The sequence below is a fragment of the Plectropomus leopardus genome, chromosome 13 (genome assembly GCF_008729295.1).
Source record: "Plectropomus leopardus isolate mb chromosome 13, YSFRI_Pleo_2.0, whole genome shotgun sequence".
In the NCBI taxonomy this organism is placed as follows: domain Eukaryota; kingdom Metazoa; phylum Chordata; class Actinopteri; order Perciformes; family Serranidae; genus Plectropomus; species Plectropomus leopardus.
The window spans coordinates 17,722,320-17,744,040 of record NC_056475.1 but is presented as its reverse complement, the minus strand read 5'-3'; the positions used below and the strand labels follow the sequence as shown (position 1 = coordinate 17,744,040).

Genomic DNA, 21,721 nt, shown 5'->3' with positions numbered 1-21,721 from the left:
AGTGCTCTATGTAAAAAGACCGACAAGAATTTCTGTAATTTTGTAATATTTAGTGCTGCATGAATTTATGTGATCGAGGACACCCCAGCAACATGTTTTTTTCCTTTCTTTTCAGAGAGATATTCTTCTGGGGACTTTGGGGACTCTGGGGATTTTGTTTTATTTTAATTTTTTTACTGCAGTGCGATGTGTCATGCATATCTTTGCTGTAATTATATAGGCATATCTTTATAGTCAATTTCAATGGAAGGCAAGTTGAATATCTGTGTTGTGACTTAAATTTTCCTTTGCCTAGTCAATAATTTATTTTTGGAATCGAAACACTCAGGGGGAAAACACCAGTTGTAGCTATTTCTTACAGTTAGGAGGGTAATTTTTTGGTGACAAATCACCCACATACATGAGCAAAGATGAGTCATTGACAGACATCCTGTTTTGTAACTGAATATTTTGTTATGTCTAAATGGGGCATAAGAGGAAGCTTTAAATTATTTTCCAGGTTACTTTACTGTTAAGTAAAATTCCTGTTTCTTTCCTTGTATCAGAGGGCGATATGATATTCTGCCGGCTTTAAAGTGTCACATTTTAAGTTGTCAGTCACGTTCCTGTCTCAGCTATGTACCTAATCTCATGTGATCTCATAAACTTTAATAACAGACCTATTTTTACTCAATGTGCAGCAACAGGAAGTGGTTCACTGTTGTGTAGATTTACGAGCTGAGGTGTTTCTTCTCACCGTCTCTCTAAAAGCTGTCACAGGGTGTATGGGCCCGGTCTGCAGAGTGAAACTGGATTTTTTTTCCTCCTTCATCATCTCCGATCATTTACATTTTATTCCAAATAGGTCAAACCTAATTGAAAGCATGTGGGGAAAGTATATCGTGTAGATCAGGTGATGTTGTGTAATCATTCTGATGCGACAAACACGTTTCAGCAAATCTTAACCAGCAGTGTCAAATCATGAGATCAGTATTCAGAGGCTGCATTTCAGGGCATTTAAAAAAGGGAGAAAAAAATCCAATTTGGAGTAGTTTTTGTGTAATTTGCTGCTTCTTTTTTTTCTAAAATGCATGTTAAATTTCCAATTGTCTATCTGAAAATAACACAACCCTTTCCGCATATTGTATTTAACAAGAATAAAACTGCCTGCTCTGATTTTGACTTGTGTAAATATTTGTCAAAGTCACTAAAAACACTTCACTTATATAATATCTGGATTGTGAGGGCAGCTCAAAAGCACTTTATCATTTCTTTATTTAATGCAGTAACTCGATACTTAAACAAGACTGGAGGTTGAGGGGAAAAACTTCTTATCTGTGTTGTTAAACAGAGTGAGTCTGAACGACCTCTCAGCTGGCCACTCGAGATGAGAAAGTAAACAAAGAGACAAAGACGGGATTATAGGAGGCTGTGACTAAACCGACGAACTGATTTACTCTCCGGTCACGTAAAAACAGTCAGCAAAAGAGATCCCGGCATGAAGAGGGAAGACTGCCAGTCAAACAGTGTCCTTTTTCCTCTAGTCAAGTAAAATTCCTCAGTGAATCTCTTCAGTCCTGCTTGTAAGGCCTGCCTGGCAGTCTTATTGTTTTAGGGTGTGCACTACTGTGTTTTGGAAAAAAAGTAACAAATTTTTTTTCTTTGCAAAATCATTTATTTCTTGAATATTAGGGTGTTAGTATTCATTTTTGAAGTTCATAAAAAAATGTTTAAGTTCTCCATGGGAGAAATACAGTGTGTCACATCTTCCTGTCACCATCACTGAAATGAACTGTTAGTCACTGATACTTAATTGGTCCCCTGCTTTTTTCTTTATCTTTGTTTGGTTCAAAAGAAAATTATTGTCCATCACTTAACATTTCTGATTTCCTGTGTGTTGCTACAGTTCAGTTTTGTCTTTTTTCTTTCCTTGTTTCTGTCCATCGCTCACAGCACACCTGAATCCCAAGTTATCAGAGGCAGAGTCCGGAGTGTTGCCCATCCTGCGGGACACAGAGTCGTAACCATCAGTCAGGACTGTCGCACAGCTGCTCTTTGGGCTCAAAGTCTTAAAACACAGTTTTTTGGGGTTTTTTTTATAACTCACCTGGTCGTGATTTGTGCCTTATGATTGGCTGAACCATCCACCGTGTCGATCCAGGAGCCACCGCGCAGCACGTACATTGGTTGTGCAGCTGGAAAGGGTGTCGATGTCCATTCCCATGTGTTTCCCATCATGTCATACAGTCCTGCAGGAAGAGTTAACTTTTATAATAATTTGCACGGGTTTTCCTTTGACCTTATAGAGATACGATAAATCAAACGCTTCCGGAAGCGAGAGACGTCACAGCCGAGTACGTCACGTTCTCTTTGGTTTCAATATTTCTGTAACATCTTTTCTGTGTACTGCATTCGACTAAAAACATCTGTTACCATGTAGCACTTCTAATCTCAGAGTGGCCCAGGGATGACGTTTTCTGTAGGCCAACGCAGAAGCTAATGTCGCCCTGGTTCCCTCGGCAAAAAGTCTATGGGATTTTTCCATTGGATTTTGGATCCTTGCAGAAAATAATCTCTGTGGTAAACAAACGCTGATGATACTTACACATTCTGTTCAGTAAGATGATCTTCACAATAAACACCACTTTTAGGATTTCTTTAAGTGTTGCCACGGCTGCGAGGCTGTAAAGCTGTGTTTGGTCTTTGTTTGTTGACAATCCGTAGTCTTACTTTGCCACTTGTTAGCAACCGCCTTTCATAAGACGCATAAAAGCTTCAGAGGTAACGATTGGGGTATTTATTGACGTATTTGATGTCGTAAGGCTTCTTATCAAAAACCCATTAACAAAAAAACCACTGACTTTGAGACGAAGGAACCACAAGTGCTTAAATGCTAATCAATTTTTGGATTTTAGGACTCATTCCCAGGACTCTCTTTATCGTCTCATTAATGTTTTTTTCTTTACTTCACAAAGGGACAGTTACCATAACCGTTCTGAGGAGGAAATGCTGTGACAGGAGAGACGCCGTGGTATCCATCCTCTGCTGTGTCAACATCTGGAAATGAACCCTAAAACATACAGAGAAGCCAATTATTACGCTTTTGTTTTTACACGGTTTCATGAACTTTTCATGTGACAATAGAACTACAATAGTTAGTCTTTGAGAGGATGCTGGTTTACAGTGTTTGTGTTCGATTACCAGAGTTCATGTATTCATGTAGCATTATTTGTTTGACAGAGTAAAATCATACCACACAAACATTATTCCTGCTGCAGCAATTTTTTTATACATTTCTCAGTTAATAAAAATTAGCAATAAAGTCAAGTCAGGCAGGTCTCAAAAACTTTTGCACCCCAATTTTGTATTTAGCTGAAATAATTTTCTACAGAAATAAATGAGCTATGATTAGTTTTTAAAAAAAACAACATATTGGTGAATCCCTTTTACAGGGTTCCCACACATTTTTATTGCCCATAAAAATGTGCTGGAACCCTGCGTGGCTTTTTAAGGACCGATAATATAAATTGGCTCACTTGACCAGTGTTTTTTTTCCCCCAAATATATCCTATTCAAACTCGGTTCAAACATGATTTCAGCTATCTGGCATACATGGAGGGAGAGACGAAACGCAGGGAGAAAATGGAGAAACATACGAGACGGAAACATAACGTAAAGCTATGTTACTTCGTCGGCTCCAGAAAATGATTTGCTGTTATGTTACATTACGTAAAGGAAGATTACTGTAACAATATCATTACACATAACAAAATTCCATGACTTTTCCAAAACATACGGTGATTATTTCTAATTCCAAGACTCCCCCAGGCCTGGAAAATGTATTTGTGAAATTACATGACTGTTCCCGGTTTTCCATCACCCTGGGTACCCTGCTTATAAAGCCTAAGAGGACAATGAACTGTGTTAAGGCGACTAATAATAATATGACTGTATTTCATTTATAGGCACCTTTCAAAGCACTCAGGGACACTTAACAAGATACAGTAAATAACAAGCAGCAATGCCTCTACTCAACATTCATTATAGTTGTAGGCCGACCTGCCACAGGTTGGTTCTGTTGGCCTGGAACTTGTTTCCCCACGGATACGTCCGACCTGAAACACAAGAGGCGGGAACGAGATAAAAGAAGGAAGGTGGTCATGAAAACTATAAAACACAATTCAACACAGTTTAATGGATGTCAGTCGAAAGTGGATGCGGCTGTCAAAAAGGTGAAGAACTCTGGCACAAACAGCATTTCCTCTCAGTGTTAAACTGCGTACCTTGCAGCCCTCCTCGTGCAGCCCACTCCCACTCATCCTCCGTGGGCAGTCTCTTGCCCTTCCATCGGCAGAAGGCCTGAGCGTCGTTCCAGCTCACCTGAACCACCGGAAAGCTCAGCCGCTCCCGGATGCCCGAACCAGGTCCTGCAGGCTAATCAGAAGCGCGTTATAGGAGTTAATGGTCGGCAATGAAGGCATGCTACGAGATATTCCAAAAAACAAAGGAGGAGACAGATGATCTCACCTGTCTCCAAAACACTCGTTCTATAGGCAACCACCAAGGAGCAGACTGGACGGGAAAGAAAAGACGTCATTCACAACACAGAAACAGTTTCTAATATATTTTAACTCTACCACTGTATTGCATTAAAGCACTCTTGTATTTTATCTCTGCTTTTGTCTAATGCTGTTTTGCTGTTTCTTGTTGCTGCTCCGCATGTCTGCATGCTAAGTGTGTGTTGATGCTTCACGCTGCGTGCGTTACTATTCGTGCCAAAAAGCTATATACTGTTGCTTCATGTCCAAGGACTACAGTGGAAAAGCTGGCTAACACTGGCACATTTACAGAAACGCTGATTGTGTGTTGTCCTTATAAATAAAATAAATGAAAATGAAACTTTCAATGTAAAAAAATTAAATAAATAAATAAATGAGGCTGCAGTTTACATCATGTGAATTATCTAGCAAGACAAAACATATCAACTATGACTCAATGGCCAACTGATGTCAGACTAACAATAATGCTCTGACTGATGTTATTTTTGTCTAAATCACAGCATTAATCTCAGTACTGAGGTGTATTATGCTCTGTTTATATGCGTCTTATCTTGAGATCAGAGGTTAAGGGATGGTTAGGCCTTGGGGGTCTGATGTCCGGAGTACTGGCACCCGGCTTAAATTACATGAAATGTGTCCCCTTGGGGTTTTTGTGATTGAACACAATAGGTGAAGTAATGTTTACTGATAAATGTGTAGATGCTTGTACCTATATAAGACACATGCATGAGCTGTAAGAGAGAGAGAGATTCACATTGGTCCTGAATCCTCTCCCAGGCAGACCATGGTGCCTGGTGGATGCTGAACTTTGTTGTAATAAATTGATTCTTATGCAACCAAGTCAGTGTCAGCGGAGGTTTCTTCATCGTCTGCACATCATCGCTACTTAATAAACAACGACAGTACCTCTATTCTCTGCGTGACTTTGCTCTTCAGCTCTTCGGACACAAAGTCCTGAAACACAAAACTCCAGCCAAACGTCTCAGCTTCAGTTTTGTACTTCTGTGCTCTCACAAAGTCTCTGTGGTGAATGAAGGTCGGTGCTTTTGTTACAGCATTTTTTGAACTCGTTATAAAAAGCATCTTAATAAAAAGTTGCACGTTTAATTACCTGAAATCGGCGTTTGTGACGGGACATTTGTCGAGTCTGAAAGGCTGCAGCTGAACCTCTCTGCTGGGAGCTTCTCCATCTCTCCCATCAGCTGCACTGGTTCCCATTAACATCTTTCCCCCTGGTAAACTCAGCATCTCATCTGTGTGTCAGGAGGAAACTTTTCTCCATCACGTTGGTTTAAAGTTAGCACAGCTGATATTTTGGCATGCTCAGAGGTGTAAAGGCGATCACTCACCCGCCGCTGCCTGCAACAACAGCGCCGACAGCAACCACAGCGCTTTAACGTTCATGTCTGCAGGCTACGTTCAGCTAACATCAATGTGGCGTTACGAGCATATTTAGCGCTACACAAAAATACAAGCTAAGCGTTAGCTAGCAGCAAAACTTCCCAAACTCAATGCAGCCGATACATTTCTCTGTCGGACACATTTCATCGTTGCAACGGAAACGCGTGTAACGACAAACGGTTTCCGATTCCGTGTAAAAGGGAAGGTTCCGCTTTTATTAAACTTCAACACACAAACTTTAATTTCTTTTTATGGATTTTTTTTTCTGCAGAAACGATATTAAGTTGCACTAAGTAAATGACACAAAGTTGAGGTGTTAAATGTCAAAATATAAGTTATGGAACTATGCATGGTTTTCTCACATTAGCTTTTTTTGTTTTCGATACTTTGGGTTGAATAGATTTAACACATTATAGGTTTTGCAAATAAATCCAGTTTATCAGAGGTGGGTGTTTGGGGTTTGACTTAGTTTTATCTATTTTTGTCCTACCAAAGGCTATAAATGCTTTTCACTGAGTGACTTGTGAAAGTGAACGAGCCTCCCTCCACCACAAAATAGTTATCAGATTTTAGAAACTTACCCTTTGATGTTTGAAAGTTAGAGGCTGAAGATGAAATCCTAGAGTTTAAAAAAAAGACAAAATTTCAAATGAGGCATACAGAGCAAAGTTATTTCGATCAAGTATCACTATTTTAAGATCAGGCTTAGTTTTCTGACCGAAGCAATGAAAATCCATCATTTCTGTTTTTACAGTTTCCGCCTCTGATAAACGTCGTCATGTTACCAGGAGAGTAATGTACAAAGTAAAAACATTTCATTACAGCATTTAAGTATTTTTCTTTAAGTATCTGTATTTTGTCAACTTCCATTTTGTCTCCACTACATTTCCCTAAAGCATTTAGTCACTTACTACTAAAAACAAAGACCTTGTTTTTTTTTTCTAGTGTAATGTACACTCCATTTTCAGGGTATGTACATGTTTCTTTGATAAAAGCATTTACTTGTACTTTTACTTTCAATACTCAAGAACATTTAATATTGTAAAATAATTTGACATTTCAGTACAATAAATCCTAGATATTTTATTAATTTAAGTAATTTTCAAATACAGTGGTTTCATTGTATGATTGTTCTAAATGAACAAACATCCAGTAGTTTTTAAATAGGAAATTTAAAATACAAATTAAACATGCATAAACTTACTAGAAAATGACATTTCAAGCAACATAGTAGCTAGTTTTTAGTTCACGGCCGTGAGTTTGTGTATGTGATGAATTGTTAAAGAAAATATTTTATTCCTGTTAAAAGGAGCAGATTTATGTTTCTGTACATTACCTGGTGAGAAGCATAAATATGCTGGTGGAGATGAAGCCGAGTGTTTGGCAGTCCAATCTCCAACAGTGCATATTGCTTACACTTTTAAGTCTTGCATTAAATCTTCCAGCTTGTATTTTTATGGAATAAAAAGTATATTTTCGCGAAGAAATGATGTTGAATCAAAGTCGCAAAAAATGGAAATGCTCAAGTTCAAGTACCAAAAATGTATACTTACCTCCAGCCACTGGTTCCGAGTAACTGTTTGAATTGTCTGGATGCGATTCGGGTCATTTGCGCATGTTTTTAAGGTTGAAACCCAATTTGTCTCTCCCAAGTCAACCACTGGATCCGACAACTCTCCAAAGACAAACAACAGACTGTTTTTTCAAGAGCCAAGAAACTTTAATGGGTAGAAACAGAACTGAGTGGCAGAGGTCAGTGCTTTTAACAAAATCTCATAAATAAACCAATCAGAGGGAGCCTTTGACAAATCCATGAAAAAAAAAACAAAAACCATGACGAGTATAACAATGGTTTCTGACAGACGCGGTGATGGATGCCGTGGGGTTTTCAGCGGGCCGTCCATCAGACTGGGGTGCTTCGGAGTCCCGAGAGTGGGGACACGTTGACTGAACCTTCAGCTAAACAACTATCCCTGTGAGTATGAGAACGGCTGCAGCTTCCTCAGCTGACCTTTAACCTTTGAGGGAAGACATTCCAGCTCGCATGATTTCATCCACCAACAAGATGTTGCTGGCGATCACCGTGCTGTAACGGAAAAATGAGCCGAGTCAAAGACTGATGGAGCAGCGCACGAGGAGAATTTCACATATTTAATTGGTTTTGTGCAGTTTAGAAATGTGTGAGCTCACCATGAATGAAGAAGCTGTTTCTTTACGCTGTAATTATCCCAAACGCCTGCTTCTCCGGCCACCATGGGTTCCCCTGAAGAGCAACAGGATTAAGAGGCTTGTGATAGAGGAGCATTAGAGCGCAACCAGGTATTGGGGGCTGATAACAGATGCAACTCAAACAGCGACATAATAAATACTTAACTTAAAAAAAGATAACCATAAGAGTGACACTCGATACAAATGCGCAGCCTTGCAGAGGAACAAATAATCAAAGTGTCTGTCTCATACGGTGTCCTTCGTGATACTCAGACAGGATGATTCTGTCACTAAAAACATTTCTTACTTCTACTCTAATCAACCCTGAGAGATTTATACCTGACAGAATGACCCATTCCCCTTTTTTACAGGAAGTAGGCTCCTCTGATAGATATTTGTTCCTGACAAAATGACCTCCTCCACATTTAACCTCATTTATACAAGAGTAGGCTATTCTAGTAGATATTCCTACTTGGAAAAAGTGACGTATTCCTCGTTTATACAGGTAGTAATCCTTTCTAATACATATTTGTACCTGAATGAATGACCTACTCCCCATTTTTTTAAAGATTTGTTTTTTTGGCCTTATTATGGTGCAGTCAGAGAGTGACAGGAGAGGGGGAGAGAGAACGGGGATGACGCACAGCAAAAGACCGCAAGCCAGAATCGAACCCAGATCGCTGCTTAGGACTCAGCCTACATGGGGCGCACGCTCCACTCACTGAGCGAGAGGCCGCTCCGACCTACTCCACATTTAACTACATTTATGCAGGAATTAGTCTTCTGATTAGTATTCTGACAGATATTAGTACCTTACAGAATGACCTACTCTGCATTTTACTACATTTATACAGGTGTCAGTTAATTCCGGTATTTATTTGTACCTGACAAAATTAACTACTCCCCATTTATACAGGTATCACTACATTGTAATAAGTAATAGTACTATTTTGTAAATATATTCAGCTTGTTCAGATGTCCTCTCCTTCTCCACCCACAGGAACTCATACGGCCCATTTATACTCACTTTGTGTACAAAAAAGATTTGCCGGTTTCAAACATTGCAGACCTCACTGCCGACATACTTCCATGCATCTTTGATGTTGGCGTGGATACAGCCAATAGATAGCCCTAAAGGGCGGAGTCAAAAGTTTCGCACAGCTACAAATGAGGCGACGGCGGACGAGGTTGTAATAATGTACCATTTAACAGAGGCGGCGTTGTAACCGGCTGTGGTCTGTGAGACCGTTAAATGTACCACGATGTGGACGGAGAAGTCTTTTCACTACATTACTGCAGCCGGCAATCGAGCTGCTGATCTTCTGATTAGCGGACGTCCCGCTCCACCTCTGTGGTACTAATATTACTGATGCTTTAGAGAAAATGAAAAGCGGTATTCTGATGTGCATGTTTGTTGTGGACTTCTGTCGATACACTGAGAAACACAATCTTTTGTTAACCGTGTGCTGCGGTTCTGACCTGTGCTGAGGTCCACTCCAACTAGCTGTCCACAATCTTTGTACTCCATCTGCAGCTTCAGCAGGGTCTCCTGTGGGTCGTAGCCAGAGTTCTGGGCCAAAACCTGCAAAGGAGGATGCATAATTAAAATCCACAGAGGTCACTACAGGGTGGATGCTAACAGATTCATTTATACCTTTTTTTCCTTGTCTAATGCATAACTTTGGTGAAAGATATCAGTATTAGCACAATGCAGAAGCAGGAGATTTCTATTATACATGAAAGCCAGGGGAGGAATTCAAAAATCCTTCACCTTGGGGATGACTAGGAGAGCATCTGCAAATGCTTGGACTCCCAGCTGGGCTCTGCCTTTCACGTTGGGCTTGTGTTTCACCAGAGCGTCGGCCACAGCCACCTCAAACGCACCGGCACCGGACACAACACTACCTGAAAGACAAAGAGGAAAAGATTTTCAGAAAAAAAACAAAAGCATAATCACCTCGGCTCAGTAAGACAAGGACAATGTGTTCAAAGCAAACTGAAACAGTGGATTCAAAAACAAAGGTTTGGGGAGTTTGTTCTGATCAGCTAATACATGCAGGAGAGACTGAACTCTCCTCACGCAGAGGTAAAGACCAGAGTCACTGTGGCACAGAGCTCGGAGAACAGGGGGAACTACAATAGCACCCCTGGGTGTTCGCTGTGCAAATGAGAACTGCATTTTACCACACAACGAATAAACTGACACCAATTGTCAGTTATTAGTTTTATGATAAAATTAACATCAGGATGATTAGAATAAAGAGAAATGACTGGAGCTGCTGTGTCCTGAAGGACAGGGTGATGAGCTTATAAATTCTGGTCATGAACTGAATGACTGGATCTTAAGACGTCTGACATGTTCATTCAAAACTTTACGACTCTGGAAATCAGCTGAGGGAGCCCTTAATTTTCAATCATACCGAGCATGAACAAAGACCCCAAAACAATCACTAAGCAAACAAATAACTAATATGCAAACCAGTTAACATTTAAAAAAAAAAAAAACACAAAATAAAAAAATGCGATAATAAACATGGTATGGCTTAAATGTACAGTTATTAAAAGAAGATCTGGAATATGGCATTTAAACGGCCACAATGGCAGCAGAGTGTCCAAGTTTACGTTGTTTTGTACATTATTCCATGTGTCTACATATTGTTTATACTAGTAACACGAGGATAAAGTCTGAAGGGGCTTTACAGTCGTTTTATACAGGAAAACCAAACCCTATGAAGAGGGACAAAAGTACTGTACTTTAAACTTACATTTACTTTCTAACTTGATATTTTAAAGTGTTAAAAAATGGTACCGAATGTGCGATAAAATATAAAAAGCATTCAAGCAGTAAATATTGACATAAAAATGCCTTGAAAACACCTTAAAACTTTAGGTTTAGCGTCTTACCATCTTCGATGGCGTTCTTGACTGCCCGCAAACCGTCCCTGACAGCGTCTTTGATCTGTATGAGGGTGTGTTTGTTGGGTCCCTTCACCAGCAGGGTAACGGAGCGAGGGTTCCCACACTTCTCGATGAACGTGTACTTCTCCTCTCCCTGCAAACAGGAATGGGGTCATTAACAACTCTGCCTCCAAATCGTATTAATTTTTGCCTTTTTTGGAGCTAGGAAAGCTTAAATGTGAAAGGGCGAGAGAGAGGGGATGACTTGGATTGAACCCGCCGCCGCTGCAGCAAGGACATAGCCTCTCAAAATCTTATGAAATAAATAAATAAAAGAATACTACCAGAGAAACCAAGATTAACACTCACCAGTGTGTGTTCAAAAACCAACCCAGCGTGTCCCAAGCACTCAGGTGTGAGGTCATCAACTGAATTCATGGCAATGCCTCCGCAAGCGAGGGTCAGCCTGCGGAGGAAAAACACACCGTGTGCATAACGCAGATTTTTGATTTATGATAAACATCATGCAGCTGTGGAAAGAGAGTGCTGTCTGTGCGGGGGTGCGTGTCCTGATGTAAGGGAATCGGGTTGGCTCATTCGTGAAGTTAAAATGAAGTAAGTTCATCTCTGCCTCTTCTTCAAATGGATTTCTCAACGTTTGTTAAGCATCAGCGCAAATGATAGTATAACTACATTTTATGTCCAGAGGCTGAAACCCATCATTTCCACTCTGGTTTTCACAAATTGGGAAATATTTCCATAATGATCCCAGACGGGTGGAGATGTCACAAATAAGTAATAAGTGCTAGTGATGTAAAACTGGAATTACGTGCCATGCCCCAACAAAAATACGTTTTGTGACACACTGCAGTTGTTGAGCAGATGAATCAAATCACTATAAAATCCTGTGTGACTGATTCCACGCTGCCCCCTTCATACTGTATTACTTAATACTGTTGTGTCTATTTAACTATTAGTGCCTTGTCTTTACTTTGTGACTACTTTTAAATTATTTATATATATTGTGGACCACATAGAGTTTACAGTATCACTGTATGCTTGTTCATATGATGACAAATAAAGTTCTTCTTTTTCATTTCTCCAGTAAAATCATAATAAGTATGATCGAGATGCAATTGACACATTGTACTGATGATAGTAAAGCACACCATACCCTGGTCCCTCATTTGTGCTGAAGGGCCCTCCCTTGTGGCTGAGTAAAGTATGACTGTTTTACGGTTTTCATTCATCTGTCACATGAAATAACACAAGGTGAAATACGATTAGAATTTACTCCTTTTTTGCCTCTTGTTAGACTGCAGGCTGCTGCTTTTTAACTGTCCATGTTTCCACACTGCAGCCCCGTGTGCTAAACTGCAGTGAGTGAGTTTACGGCATCCTCGGTGGTTCTGGTAATCCCTGGTTTCTGGGTACGGGATGATTTAACTGTTTACAGTTGCTTCTGTTGTTTTACAAATTAAATCCACCACAGAATCGGTGAATACAATGACATCATCCACCAAGATTACTGCATATATAACAGTTTTATTTAATGTGGGAAAGCCTGCTAAAAATAGATGATAGACTTCTTTCTCATAGCCCGTGGACAAATGTGCCTTTCTGTTTTGTTTTTTTTCCTGGTGTGTCATGTTCGACATCATGAACACGCCAGAGAACAGGTTATCAATCATAAGAAAGCAGCATGGACGCCAGTGAAAATGTAACAGCGGTGTTAGCAGGCGCACCAGGAAAGGGGCAGAAATGAGTGTGTCCACCTGGGTGTCGTGTCTCCATCATTGCAGGCGAGAGCTGAAGCCAATAAATACCCATGAATATTGCAGTCACTTATCCTGGGAATGAATGCAGAATTTAACCTTTTCCACTAATGACACAAACCAGATGTAGTGTTTTTTTTTTCTCAATGGGAAGGGGCGTTAATGAAACAGGACCACTGTGATGTGTTCAAGGTGCCCTCTGAAAAAAACAGCAGTCTCGATAATGACGGTAAACTGCTGACAGTGTTATTACTATCAGTATGTCCGAAGATGGTAAAAACAAAAGCCAGTGGAACAGCTCACCTATAGCTACCTCATAGTTTCTAGATGCTGTGTGATGTTTTAAACTACACATCTTAAACCACTTTCGCTTTAGTTTGTTCTTTTTCCAAATTTAAAAGAATGCAGTAATTTCCACTTTTACACGGTTGCTCGCCCCCCAAAACAGAGCAACTCTAACATTTCCATTTCCAGAAAAAAGAGACTTGTATTCGTAACAAAAAGGGAAAACATGTTACTTTCTTACCTCTCCATGTTCCTCCTCTTTGCCCTGCGCAGGGCTACGATGCCTTCCTTGGCAAGGGCATCCAGGGAGAACGGGTCAATGCCCTAAACGACACATTGAAAATGTGAAACTTCCATTAATTGACTCAAGAAACAATTCACTGTGTATTTATGTCAGTTTCAGCGATATTAAGTTTATTCTGATCCGCTGAATACATGTAGGGGAGGAGCGGACTCTCCTAATGCAGAGGTACAGATCAGATTTACTGTAGCACAGATTCAAGAGACCAGGGGGAGCTACGCTAGCACCCCTGGGTGTTCTCTGTGCACTGCAAAGGCTTTTATTTTCATTTAAACATGTCGAGATTTTTAAAAAACTTGGTGTGCATGAAGACATTTTTGAAATGTGGGCTATATACACTACAGTGCAATTCATCAGAAACATGTTTATTTTGTTTATTTTTTTTTAAAGGGCCCTTTAAAAAAGGCAGTAGGTCGCAGTTGGCCTGCAGGCCACATTTTGGCCACCCTCGCCTTAAATCTTATATGAAATTGACTTGTAACTTCGTGAAAATAATTACTGATGGGGTCTTTAAGTAGCAAAAGATGCTAATATATGATGCACAGCCTCAGCAATTAAAGCCAAGCAAGTATTGCTCTGTTTCGGCTGGTTGTGAAAGGCCATTTAAGGCATTACTTTTCTAATACCTGATGACATCAGCTCAATGCTGTAGTTTCTAGACAGCATTGTTTACATATTATGAAGGTGTGACAGCTGACTGTAAACATCTACCATTTCTTTGTCTGCTTATTCCCTGTAATCCTTCACTTTTTATACGACTGGTTCTGCTTCCATCACCCTCGTATTTCTCACTTCATTTTGTTTTTTAAAGCACATTTTGAACTTTACAGTGTAAACTGTACTATTGTAGGGAGACAAAGTACTACAGTTTAAGAGCCCCACGGTTAAAATACCAATACTGCATGATTCTTTCTCAAGCATACCTTCTGGTTAATGACGACGAAGCCCTTCTCCCCATTGGGACAGACTTTGTTCTTAAAGTTGATGATCTTCTGCACGCGGTCCTCGATGAACTTCCTCTCTGCAGCCACAAGCTTCTCCCTCTCCTCAGCACTCTTGTAGAAGAAGCCAGAGTTGACCTCCGTCTTTTCATACTCCAGAGAGACGTTGCAGGTCAGCACATAGGCATCCTCCACCCTCTTCTTCATGTCTGGGTGTCGCGCACCGTGGTCCAACACCAGACCTCTGATCAGCCTGACAAAGAAAAGGAGCAACAACCTTCAGACGTCTGGCACACCTATACACCCCTGCATCACTGACCATTGGCTGATTCCAAAGTCCCGCCCCCTTATTTACAGGTCTTCTTACACAGTGGAGAAAAAATTAGCGTGACATGGAACAAAATGTGACGGAAGGATTTATTCATGATGTTACTTTTATAAACAAAAGGGATCAAATCTCTAGCAAAACGTGCAGTATTTAGAACAACGTAATAGCAATTAAGTTATTCTAAATAATACAGGCATATTCCTCTTAACCCTGAGCGGGGTTACGATGTCCTCCTTGGCTAGAGCATCCAGAGAGCAGAGGTCAATACTCCAAATAACACAGAGGAAACATGAAACTGCCATTCACCATTATCGACTCATGAAAAATTCACTGTGTATTTATGTCAGTTTCTGTGATGATAACTTTATTCTGATCCGCTGAATACATGTAGGGGAGGAGCGGACTCTCCTAATGCAGAGGTACAGATCAGATTTACTGTAGCACAGATTCAAGAGACCAGGGGGAGCTACGCTAGCACCCCTGGGTGTTCTCTGTGCACTGCAAAGGCTTTTATAATATTTCCTACTTGAAGTACGACAAGTGTTGCTGGAGTTTCCCTTCTCCACGCACCGCGGAAGAGGGTGAAGTTATGCCAGACACATTTACTTAACTTTTATGAACGGGGCAAAATGAGTGATAAATGTAAGCTTCTGGTCTCAATGAAAAAGGGGGGAAGTCAACACTGCTCATGCACAGCTGGTTACGTGTCCCCCTTTCACTCTCTGAGGATCAGTTAAGTCCACCATGTATTCATGAACATGATGCTGACCTAACGTTAGCTTCTTTTTACAGTTTACGTTACTTTGTGGCAGCGTGTTGTTACGCCTGGGACATGCTGCATGCGTGAGCAATGCTTGATAGCTACCTCACGGCTCAGCCGGCACGCTTGTGGTGTCCAGTGTGGACTGTTGCAGCAGTACTGCTGCAGAGCCGTAACCACTGTATTTCCACAATTAAAAGCCAATACTGCAGGAATTTATAGGACAGTGCAAGCCACAGCATTGTCAACATCAGAGTCAAACCAATATTTCACAAAAATGATTGTGTCAACAACTGAAAGGACTGTCGCTGACAGAAACATCGAAATACAGACCGAGGGCTTGTACTTTCAAACAGGAGAGACTGAGTAAAACAGATATATTTGTACGTCTTTCAGATATAGACATTAAAACTGTAGTGAAAGAGGGTATAATGTCAATATGATTAAAGGCTATTTTTACTGTCTTTATTTGCTGAATACTGCACGAAAAATTATCAAGCCTCTGAAACTCTAGATGTGCTGCAGCTGAGTCGCAGCTAAGCAGCGCTGCTCACATGGGCGGTGTGGCTGCTCTAAACTGCTAACAAAGGAACTTAAAAGAAAACCCAAAAGGTTTTGCAATGCACACGCAGGCAGTGTGGTGCGGGTGTTAGATGTAAGATAAACAAAGAGAGATAGCCTTGATTTTTCTGGCAAACAATAACTCGTGTCATCTTAAAAATATGTCAGCAACCAAACTGTCTTTTTTTTTTTTTTTTTACCAATCTACATAACATTACCACAGATTTAAGGACCACACAAAGCTGGCTAAGATGCTGATCAGACATTAGGATCATTTCTTTTGATTTAGCTATATTTTATCTAACAAGTTATCAAGCGTTTTGCTTTAATGAGCGAGCTAAAGATGTGACTATATACAATGTAATATGTCTGTGTAAGATCGTGACAGTCTGCAGCCACATCTTTTAAGCATCTACAAAATGTGGTTATCTTGTTAGCATAGATGAGCCGAGCACAAAGCATATCTAAATATAACGGCACAATTTTCACAGGTGCTTTTAACCCTTTCTCCCACTGTGCCCGATTGGTAATTTCCCCGCTAATGTCCAAATTTCATTGTGATTTTTTGTTTTATTGTGCATATTTTATTTCTATTTTACAGTGAGCTATGAATTTAAGAGTATTTAAAAGCCCTCGTATTTATTTTATTCATGTGTGGTGTTAAACAGGGACGAGGGCATTAAAGGTATCTCATCAGTCTTTACCCCAAAAATCTGCTTCGAGGAAAAAGGGGTCAGACTCCAGGAGGGCTGAGTGCCTCTTGTTCCAAGTCATGACTTTTTATTAAAACTCACTGTGTATCGCAGTCGGTCTTGTGCTTCATCTCCATGATTTCCACCATGAACAGGTCGATGGGCTCATTAGGTTTGGCGATGGCCAGCACAGCATCTACTACAGCCTGCAGACACACACACACACCCGACAGGAAGTAATCAGCTCACCACCAAAGGGACAATCTGACTGCCTCAGAAGTGACATCTGTCATTTTTTTGACATTTTACAGCCAAAGGGATGAACTAGTGAATCACGAGTATTAATAGCAAAGAAAACAATCATCGTTTGAAGCTCTGGGGTCACTTGCTGACCCTCAGTTTTGGGTACATTGAGCTCCACTTGCTATTGTCTCACCTCAGTGAGGAGGTCTGCAAGCTCTGCGTAGACCTTGGTCCTGAGGGAGGTGCGTGCTACATTGATGAGCGTCTCTCTATCCATTTCCCGAGTCACTTTCACCTCCTCCAGAACAGCCAAGGCTTTCTCTTTCGCCGCCTCAAAGCCCTCAGCGATGATTCTTGGATGAAGACCCTGAAGCACAAAATCAAAGGGAGTTACAAACAGGCGACATATCCGGCTCCAGCAACTGAATATTGAAATGCACTCTGAAGAGATACACATGCAAATTTAGGTTAAATAAAAGATGTACACTGAGCGTGGATATCAAGATATGCCTCTGAATATAGATATTTTAAACAGCAAGCCTTCCTCTTTTACCTCTGACACGTAGAGGTCAGCCTGCTTCAGGAGTTCACCGATGATGAGGACATTTGAGGTGGTTCCATCTCCCGTGATGTCATCCTGCGCCGTGGCAACCTTTGCAATGAGCGAGGCCGTCGGGTGCTGAATTTGCTGCAAAGTACAACAAATAATGCAAGTTGTCATGCAAGACCCCTTCACATTTAATAAAAGGAAAACAGAGCTTCAAGTAATGCTGGTTGTCATCGATTATTGTCAAATAACTTCACAGAGCCTGTGGTGTCTTGTCAAAAGTGTGAACTGCAGCACACATCCAAGAGTGCAGGAGAATCCTTTAGTGCTAATAACTTTCATTTTGTCTCTATATCAAAAAATGTACTGGTGGTTTTGTACCACAATACGGTAACAAAATGACACTTCAGGTACCTTGCTCTCACTATCTAATTAACAAGAAACCCAGATTGTTTAAATAATAAATGTAATGCATAGAAAAGTATAGCAATAGAAATAAAAAAGTATGAAGTGTGTAAAGTATAACAATAAAAAGTGTCTAACGTGCTACAATGGTAACTCTAGTATGAAAAAGATTTCAAATGAATGAACGTGAATAATGTGCTGAGAATGTTATTTATGTAAAAGAACATGAAAGTAGGTGCTTTATGCGACAAAATTGTGCATAAAACTATGTAAAGTTAGAAATATAAAATAGGAGTACAATGCTAGTAAGTGCAACAGAGTATATACATAAGTAAAAATGAGAATAAGAAATATATACAATATGTGCAACATATGTATTGCTGAGTATTGCTGTAGTTGAATTATTTCACCAATTATTGCACAGTTAAGCCAATGCTAGAAAGAATTATTGCACCTCTCAGTCCTTGCTGCACAGTCGAAAGATGATAAGTATTATTTTTGTTTCGTGGTGATATGGGACTGTGCTTAATATATCTGCAAAGGCTTAAATGGCATCAGCATGAATTAGAGGTGTGGTCGCTCCAACAATAATACACAACAGAGGACAGGATAGCTGGACAAAATAAGTGTCATTTCACAGCTCAGCACTTCCTTACCATCTCGTGTAACAAGACGTTTCCATCTTTGGTCAGCTTTATGTCTCCTGCACCAGACACCAGCCTGCGGATCCAAACAGGCAGAGAAGGGTTAATGTTGACTGACCAAAGCAAAAGCTGATCCCTGCAAACTACAGTCAGCCACACTGTATGGAATGCCATTATAACTCAATATAAAATAGATAAATAAATAAATACATCAATAAAAGGAATAAATATAGTTATTTTTAGTTTTTTGCCCCATTTATGTATTTATTTAATCTAGTCATATTAAGTTATGTCATACTCATTTTTGTATAGAGATACAGTTCTAATAACTGGCATTTACCATTTATTAGTTACTATGGACTAAAATGGCATCCCATACATTTGTTTTACAGATAGTCAAGAAAAGTTAGAGTTTTCTGTCAGTCATAACCAAGCTAAATATCTGCTTACTGACAGAAATACAGTAACGCTTATCTAACTAAACTTCCTGAATTAATCCTGCTGACGCTTTAGAAAAACTAACGTTAACTCTGTTACAAGTGATTAAATCATTCACCAGTTAACGATTAAGTTAGCGTTAATAGACAGTTCGTGAATCTGAGTAGCAAAAACAGAGATTAATTTTGACGATCTTAGCGTAATCGGCTGACCGGCTAATGCTAACATGCTAATGTTAGCTTGGTGGTTGTCACAGCGGATCGTGACGATGACTGGGCAGGGCAACGTGCGCCGGGAAAATCCGCTAACCGGTAGCCAGCGGAGGCCAAAAACTGTCAGAAATTCCGATTTAGCACTTTGTGGCGGAGGATTACACAGTACCAGATCAGTGAAGCTTTGCAATATTTAAATACATTGGCAGTCAAGTGTTGGCAGGATGACTACAGTCTACCGGTGAACTGCATCTTACGCTAGCTAGCTAGCTAGCAAAGTTAGCTTAGCAAGCATGCTGCACAAAGGGCTCCGGCGGCGCTCACATTTTCATGGTCCCCTTCGGTCCCAGGTTACTTCTCAGCACATCCTGAAGCCCCCGGGCGGCACTGATGTTAACCGCCAGGGCGGCCTGGGCCCTGGCCACCTCTGCTTTAGGGTTCAGAGCTTTCACGGCAGCCATGGCGAAGCAGCTCAACCAGCGAAGTAAAAGTAAAAAGTATCGCCGGTGTGGAGTCCGCACTGCTCGGGCTCAGACGCTCTGGAAAGGAGGGTCGGTTTCCAGAAGGCTCCAACACGTGTTCTCGTGCTGCCTTCACGTAACCAGTCCGGGCTCGGAAACTACAGGTTTTGAGAAAGCGTCATACCCTCCGTTTTAGAATAACGGAAGAGGAGGGGGGACTCGTGAGACTCAAAACTGACCTTAAAAGTAAGGTGAAAAAATAAAATGTGTTTTAAGATGTTAAATTAAAAGTTATGAAAACTATGCATGGTTTAAATTTCTCAAATTAGCTTTTTTTTGTTCTCGGTTCTTTTCAGTAGAATAGATTTAACACATAAATCCAAACTCTAAGGGACTGTTCTTAATTTATCAGTGGAGGGGGTGGCTGGTGTGTGACTTTGTGGTTTTGTTTTCTTTTTTCTTTTTCTTGACCCTTTCCCAAAACTACAAATATTTTTCTTCAAGCCACGTTCCAGAAACAGCCTTCCTCCCAGAAGCTGTAAAACTTCATGGGCAACAATACTTGTACTGTAATATACATTTTTACTTTTTTTTTTTTTTTTTTTTACTCATTGCGCTTTTTTTTTTTTTTTTAATTAATCTTACGCCATTGTATTGTTTCATTGTATTTATTTGTTGTTTCTGCTGGTTTTAGATTTTAGTGTCCTATTTTATTGTTGCTTACCGGGACCTCAGTACTTAGTTTCATTCCCTTTCATGAACCTCATGTTTTGGAATGAAAATACACCTTTCTGAACCATAAAGCAGTTGTAAGATTTTAAAAAGTTATCCTTTGGTGACTGAAAGTTAAAAGTTAAAAGAGGAAATGCTGGAGTTGAAAAAAGCCTTGGTTTTTCATTCTTGTCGTGCATGCTGGTTAGTCAGTGCAAATATATTTTTTGTTTTGGGGTTTTTTTGTTGTTACTTTTCTGCAATATTTTAAATGAAACACGTGGACTGAAATGATTTTGATGAAATATTACTATTTTAAGTTTAGATATAGTTACATTTTTCTCTAAATGAAGCCCTCATCTCATCCCACATAATGTCTTCGGGCACCAATGGAAAAATTGAAATTACAGTGATAATTTCTGTTTTTACAGATTCAGGCTATGGTAAATGGTGTAACTATGGTGATTTTTTTTAAAAAACAGGGTTAAATAAATACAAAAAACAGCCATTTAAAGTTGTATGCCCCTCACTTTAAACAGATTTTAAAAACACAGCTCCCTCCACAGGTCTTCAAATTCAGTTCAATTTTATTTTTAAAGCCCATTATCACTAAACACAGTTTGCCTCAGAAGGCTTTACAGCATACATCAGCCCTCCGCCCTTAGATCCTCACATCATCTAAGTAAAAACTTCCCCCCAAAAAACCGTAAAGGGGGAAAAAATGGTAGAAACCTCAGGAAGAACGGCTGAGGAGGGATCCCTCATCCAGGACGGACAGAGGTGCAATAGATGTAGTAAATAACAATTAAATTACAGTAATGACAAAGTGAAAAGAGAAACAGAGAGGAGAAGAGAGAGGGGGAGAGATACACATCAATATTGGTAACAATAACATACCATATAACAATAGTGATACACGTAAAATTACTAAATGCACTCTATGATAACATGATGTTACATGCAAATATTGTAGGTGTTGATAAGAGTACCGTGTGTATATTAACAGTGGAGGCATGATGCATAATAATAGCAGTGGAAGGTAGCGTCGAGCAGGATCACAGCATCTGCGCAATCAAGGCCCACAACACAGGCACAGCCTCAGACAGGACCACAGCAACAGCACAACCAAGACCACAATCAAGGTGAGCCAGAGGTACAGCATCAGTGCAGCCACGAAAAGTATAACAAACAAAGTGAAAAAAGTTCATTTTCTTAACAGCAGTGATTCTGGTTGATGTACCGGTTAAATATAACATTAACTCTTGCAGCGATGGCATGCAAGTTGGTGTTTTATTAAAGTTGTGGTTATGTTCTACAAATAAATCCAAACTGTTACTACAATACATATACAATACAAATGCAACAAATGTTA

The 21,721-nt window shown here is 40.1% G+C and overlaps 2 protein-coding genes and 2 non-coding genes across 4 annotated transcripts; all 4 read right to left on the bottom strand.

Annotated features, from left to right (window-relative positions):
- Positions 1 to 1,420: 1,420 nt before the first annotated feature.
- On the bottom strand, positions 1,421 to 6,113 carry sumf2 (sulfatase modifying factor 2). Its single transcript, XM_042498851.1, has 9 exons — positions 5,888 to 6,113; positions 5,650 to 5,791; positions 5,445 to 5,559; positions 4,507 to 4,551; positions 4,263 to 4,413; positions 4,039 to 4,094; positions 2,965 to 3,049; positions 2,087 to 2,228; positions 1,421 to 1,982 (listed from the first exon to the last, which is right to left on the bottom strand). The coding sequence occupies exons 1-9, from the start codon at positions 5,940 to 5,942 to the stop codon at positions 1,880 to 1,882; spliced, it is 894 nt and encodes a 297-aa protein (XP_042354785.1). The 5' UTR covers positions 5,943 to 6,113; the 3' UTR covers positions 1,421 to 1,879.
- Positions 6,114 to 7,637: 1,524 nt separating this feature from the next.
- cct6a (chaperonin containing TCP1, subunit 6A (zeta 1)) lies at positions 7,638 to 19,734 on the bottom strand. Its single transcript, XM_042498850.1, has 13 exons — positions 19,502 to 19,734; positions 18,540 to 18,603; positions 17,485 to 17,619; positions 17,125 to 17,298; positions 16,791 to 16,894; positions 14,330 to 14,600; positions 13,347 to 13,429; positions 11,415 to 11,511; positions 11,052 to 11,199; positions 9,919 to 10,052; positions 9,627 to 9,729; positions 8,130 to 8,202; positions 7,638 to 8,025 (listed from the first exon to the last, which is right to left on the bottom strand). Exons 1-13 carry the CDS (start codon positions 19,636 to 19,638, stop codon positions 7,953 to 7,955), a joined length of 1,596 nt encoding a protein of 531 aa, XP_042354784.1. The 5' UTR covers positions 19,639 to 19,734; the 3' UTR covers positions 7,638 to 7,952.
- On the bottom strand, positions 13,518 to 13,654 carry LOC121953107. Its single transcript, XR_006106480.1, has one exon. It is a non-coding gene; the product is annotated as a small nucleolar RNA SNORA22 (small nucleolar RNA).
- On the bottom strand, positions 15,038 to 15,174 carry LOC121953108. Its single transcript, XR_006106481.1, has one exon. It is a non-coding gene; the product is annotated as a small nucleolar RNA SNORA22 (small nucleolar RNA).
- Positions 19,735 to 21,721: the final 1,987 nt, after the last annotated feature.

What these genes read in the sequence shown, in the direction of transcription:
- cct6a (XM_042498850.1), bottom strand. Translation starts at nt 19,638, where the DNA reads ATGGCTGCCGTGAAAGCTCTGAACCCTAAAGCAGAGGTGGCCAGGGCC. An exon ending in CTCTCCTAGTCATCCCCAAG is followed by an intron (nt 9,730 to 9,918) that starts GTGAAGGATTTT and finishes CCTCCTTTGCAG; the next exon opens with GTTTTGGCCCAGAACTCTGG. An exon ending in AAACAGCTTCTTCATTCATG is followed by an intron (nt 8,026 to 8,129) that starts GTGAGCTCACAC and finishes TTTCCGTTACAG; the next exon opens with CACGGTGATCGCCAGCAACA.
- sumf2 (XM_042498851.1), bottom strand. Translation starts at nt 5,942, where the DNA reads ATGAACGTTAAAGCGCTGTGGTTGCTGTCGGCGCTGTTGTTGCAGGCA. An exon ending in GTCACAAACGCCGATTTCAG is followed by an intron (nt 5,560 to 5,649) that starts GTAATTAAACGT and finishes CATTCACCACAG; the next exon opens with AGACTTTGTGAGAGCACAGA. An exon ending in TCCTCCTCAGAACGGTTATG is followed by an intron (nt 2,229 to 2,964) that starts GTAACTGTCCCT and finishes CTCTTCCTGCAG; the next exon opens with GACTGTATGACATGATGGGA.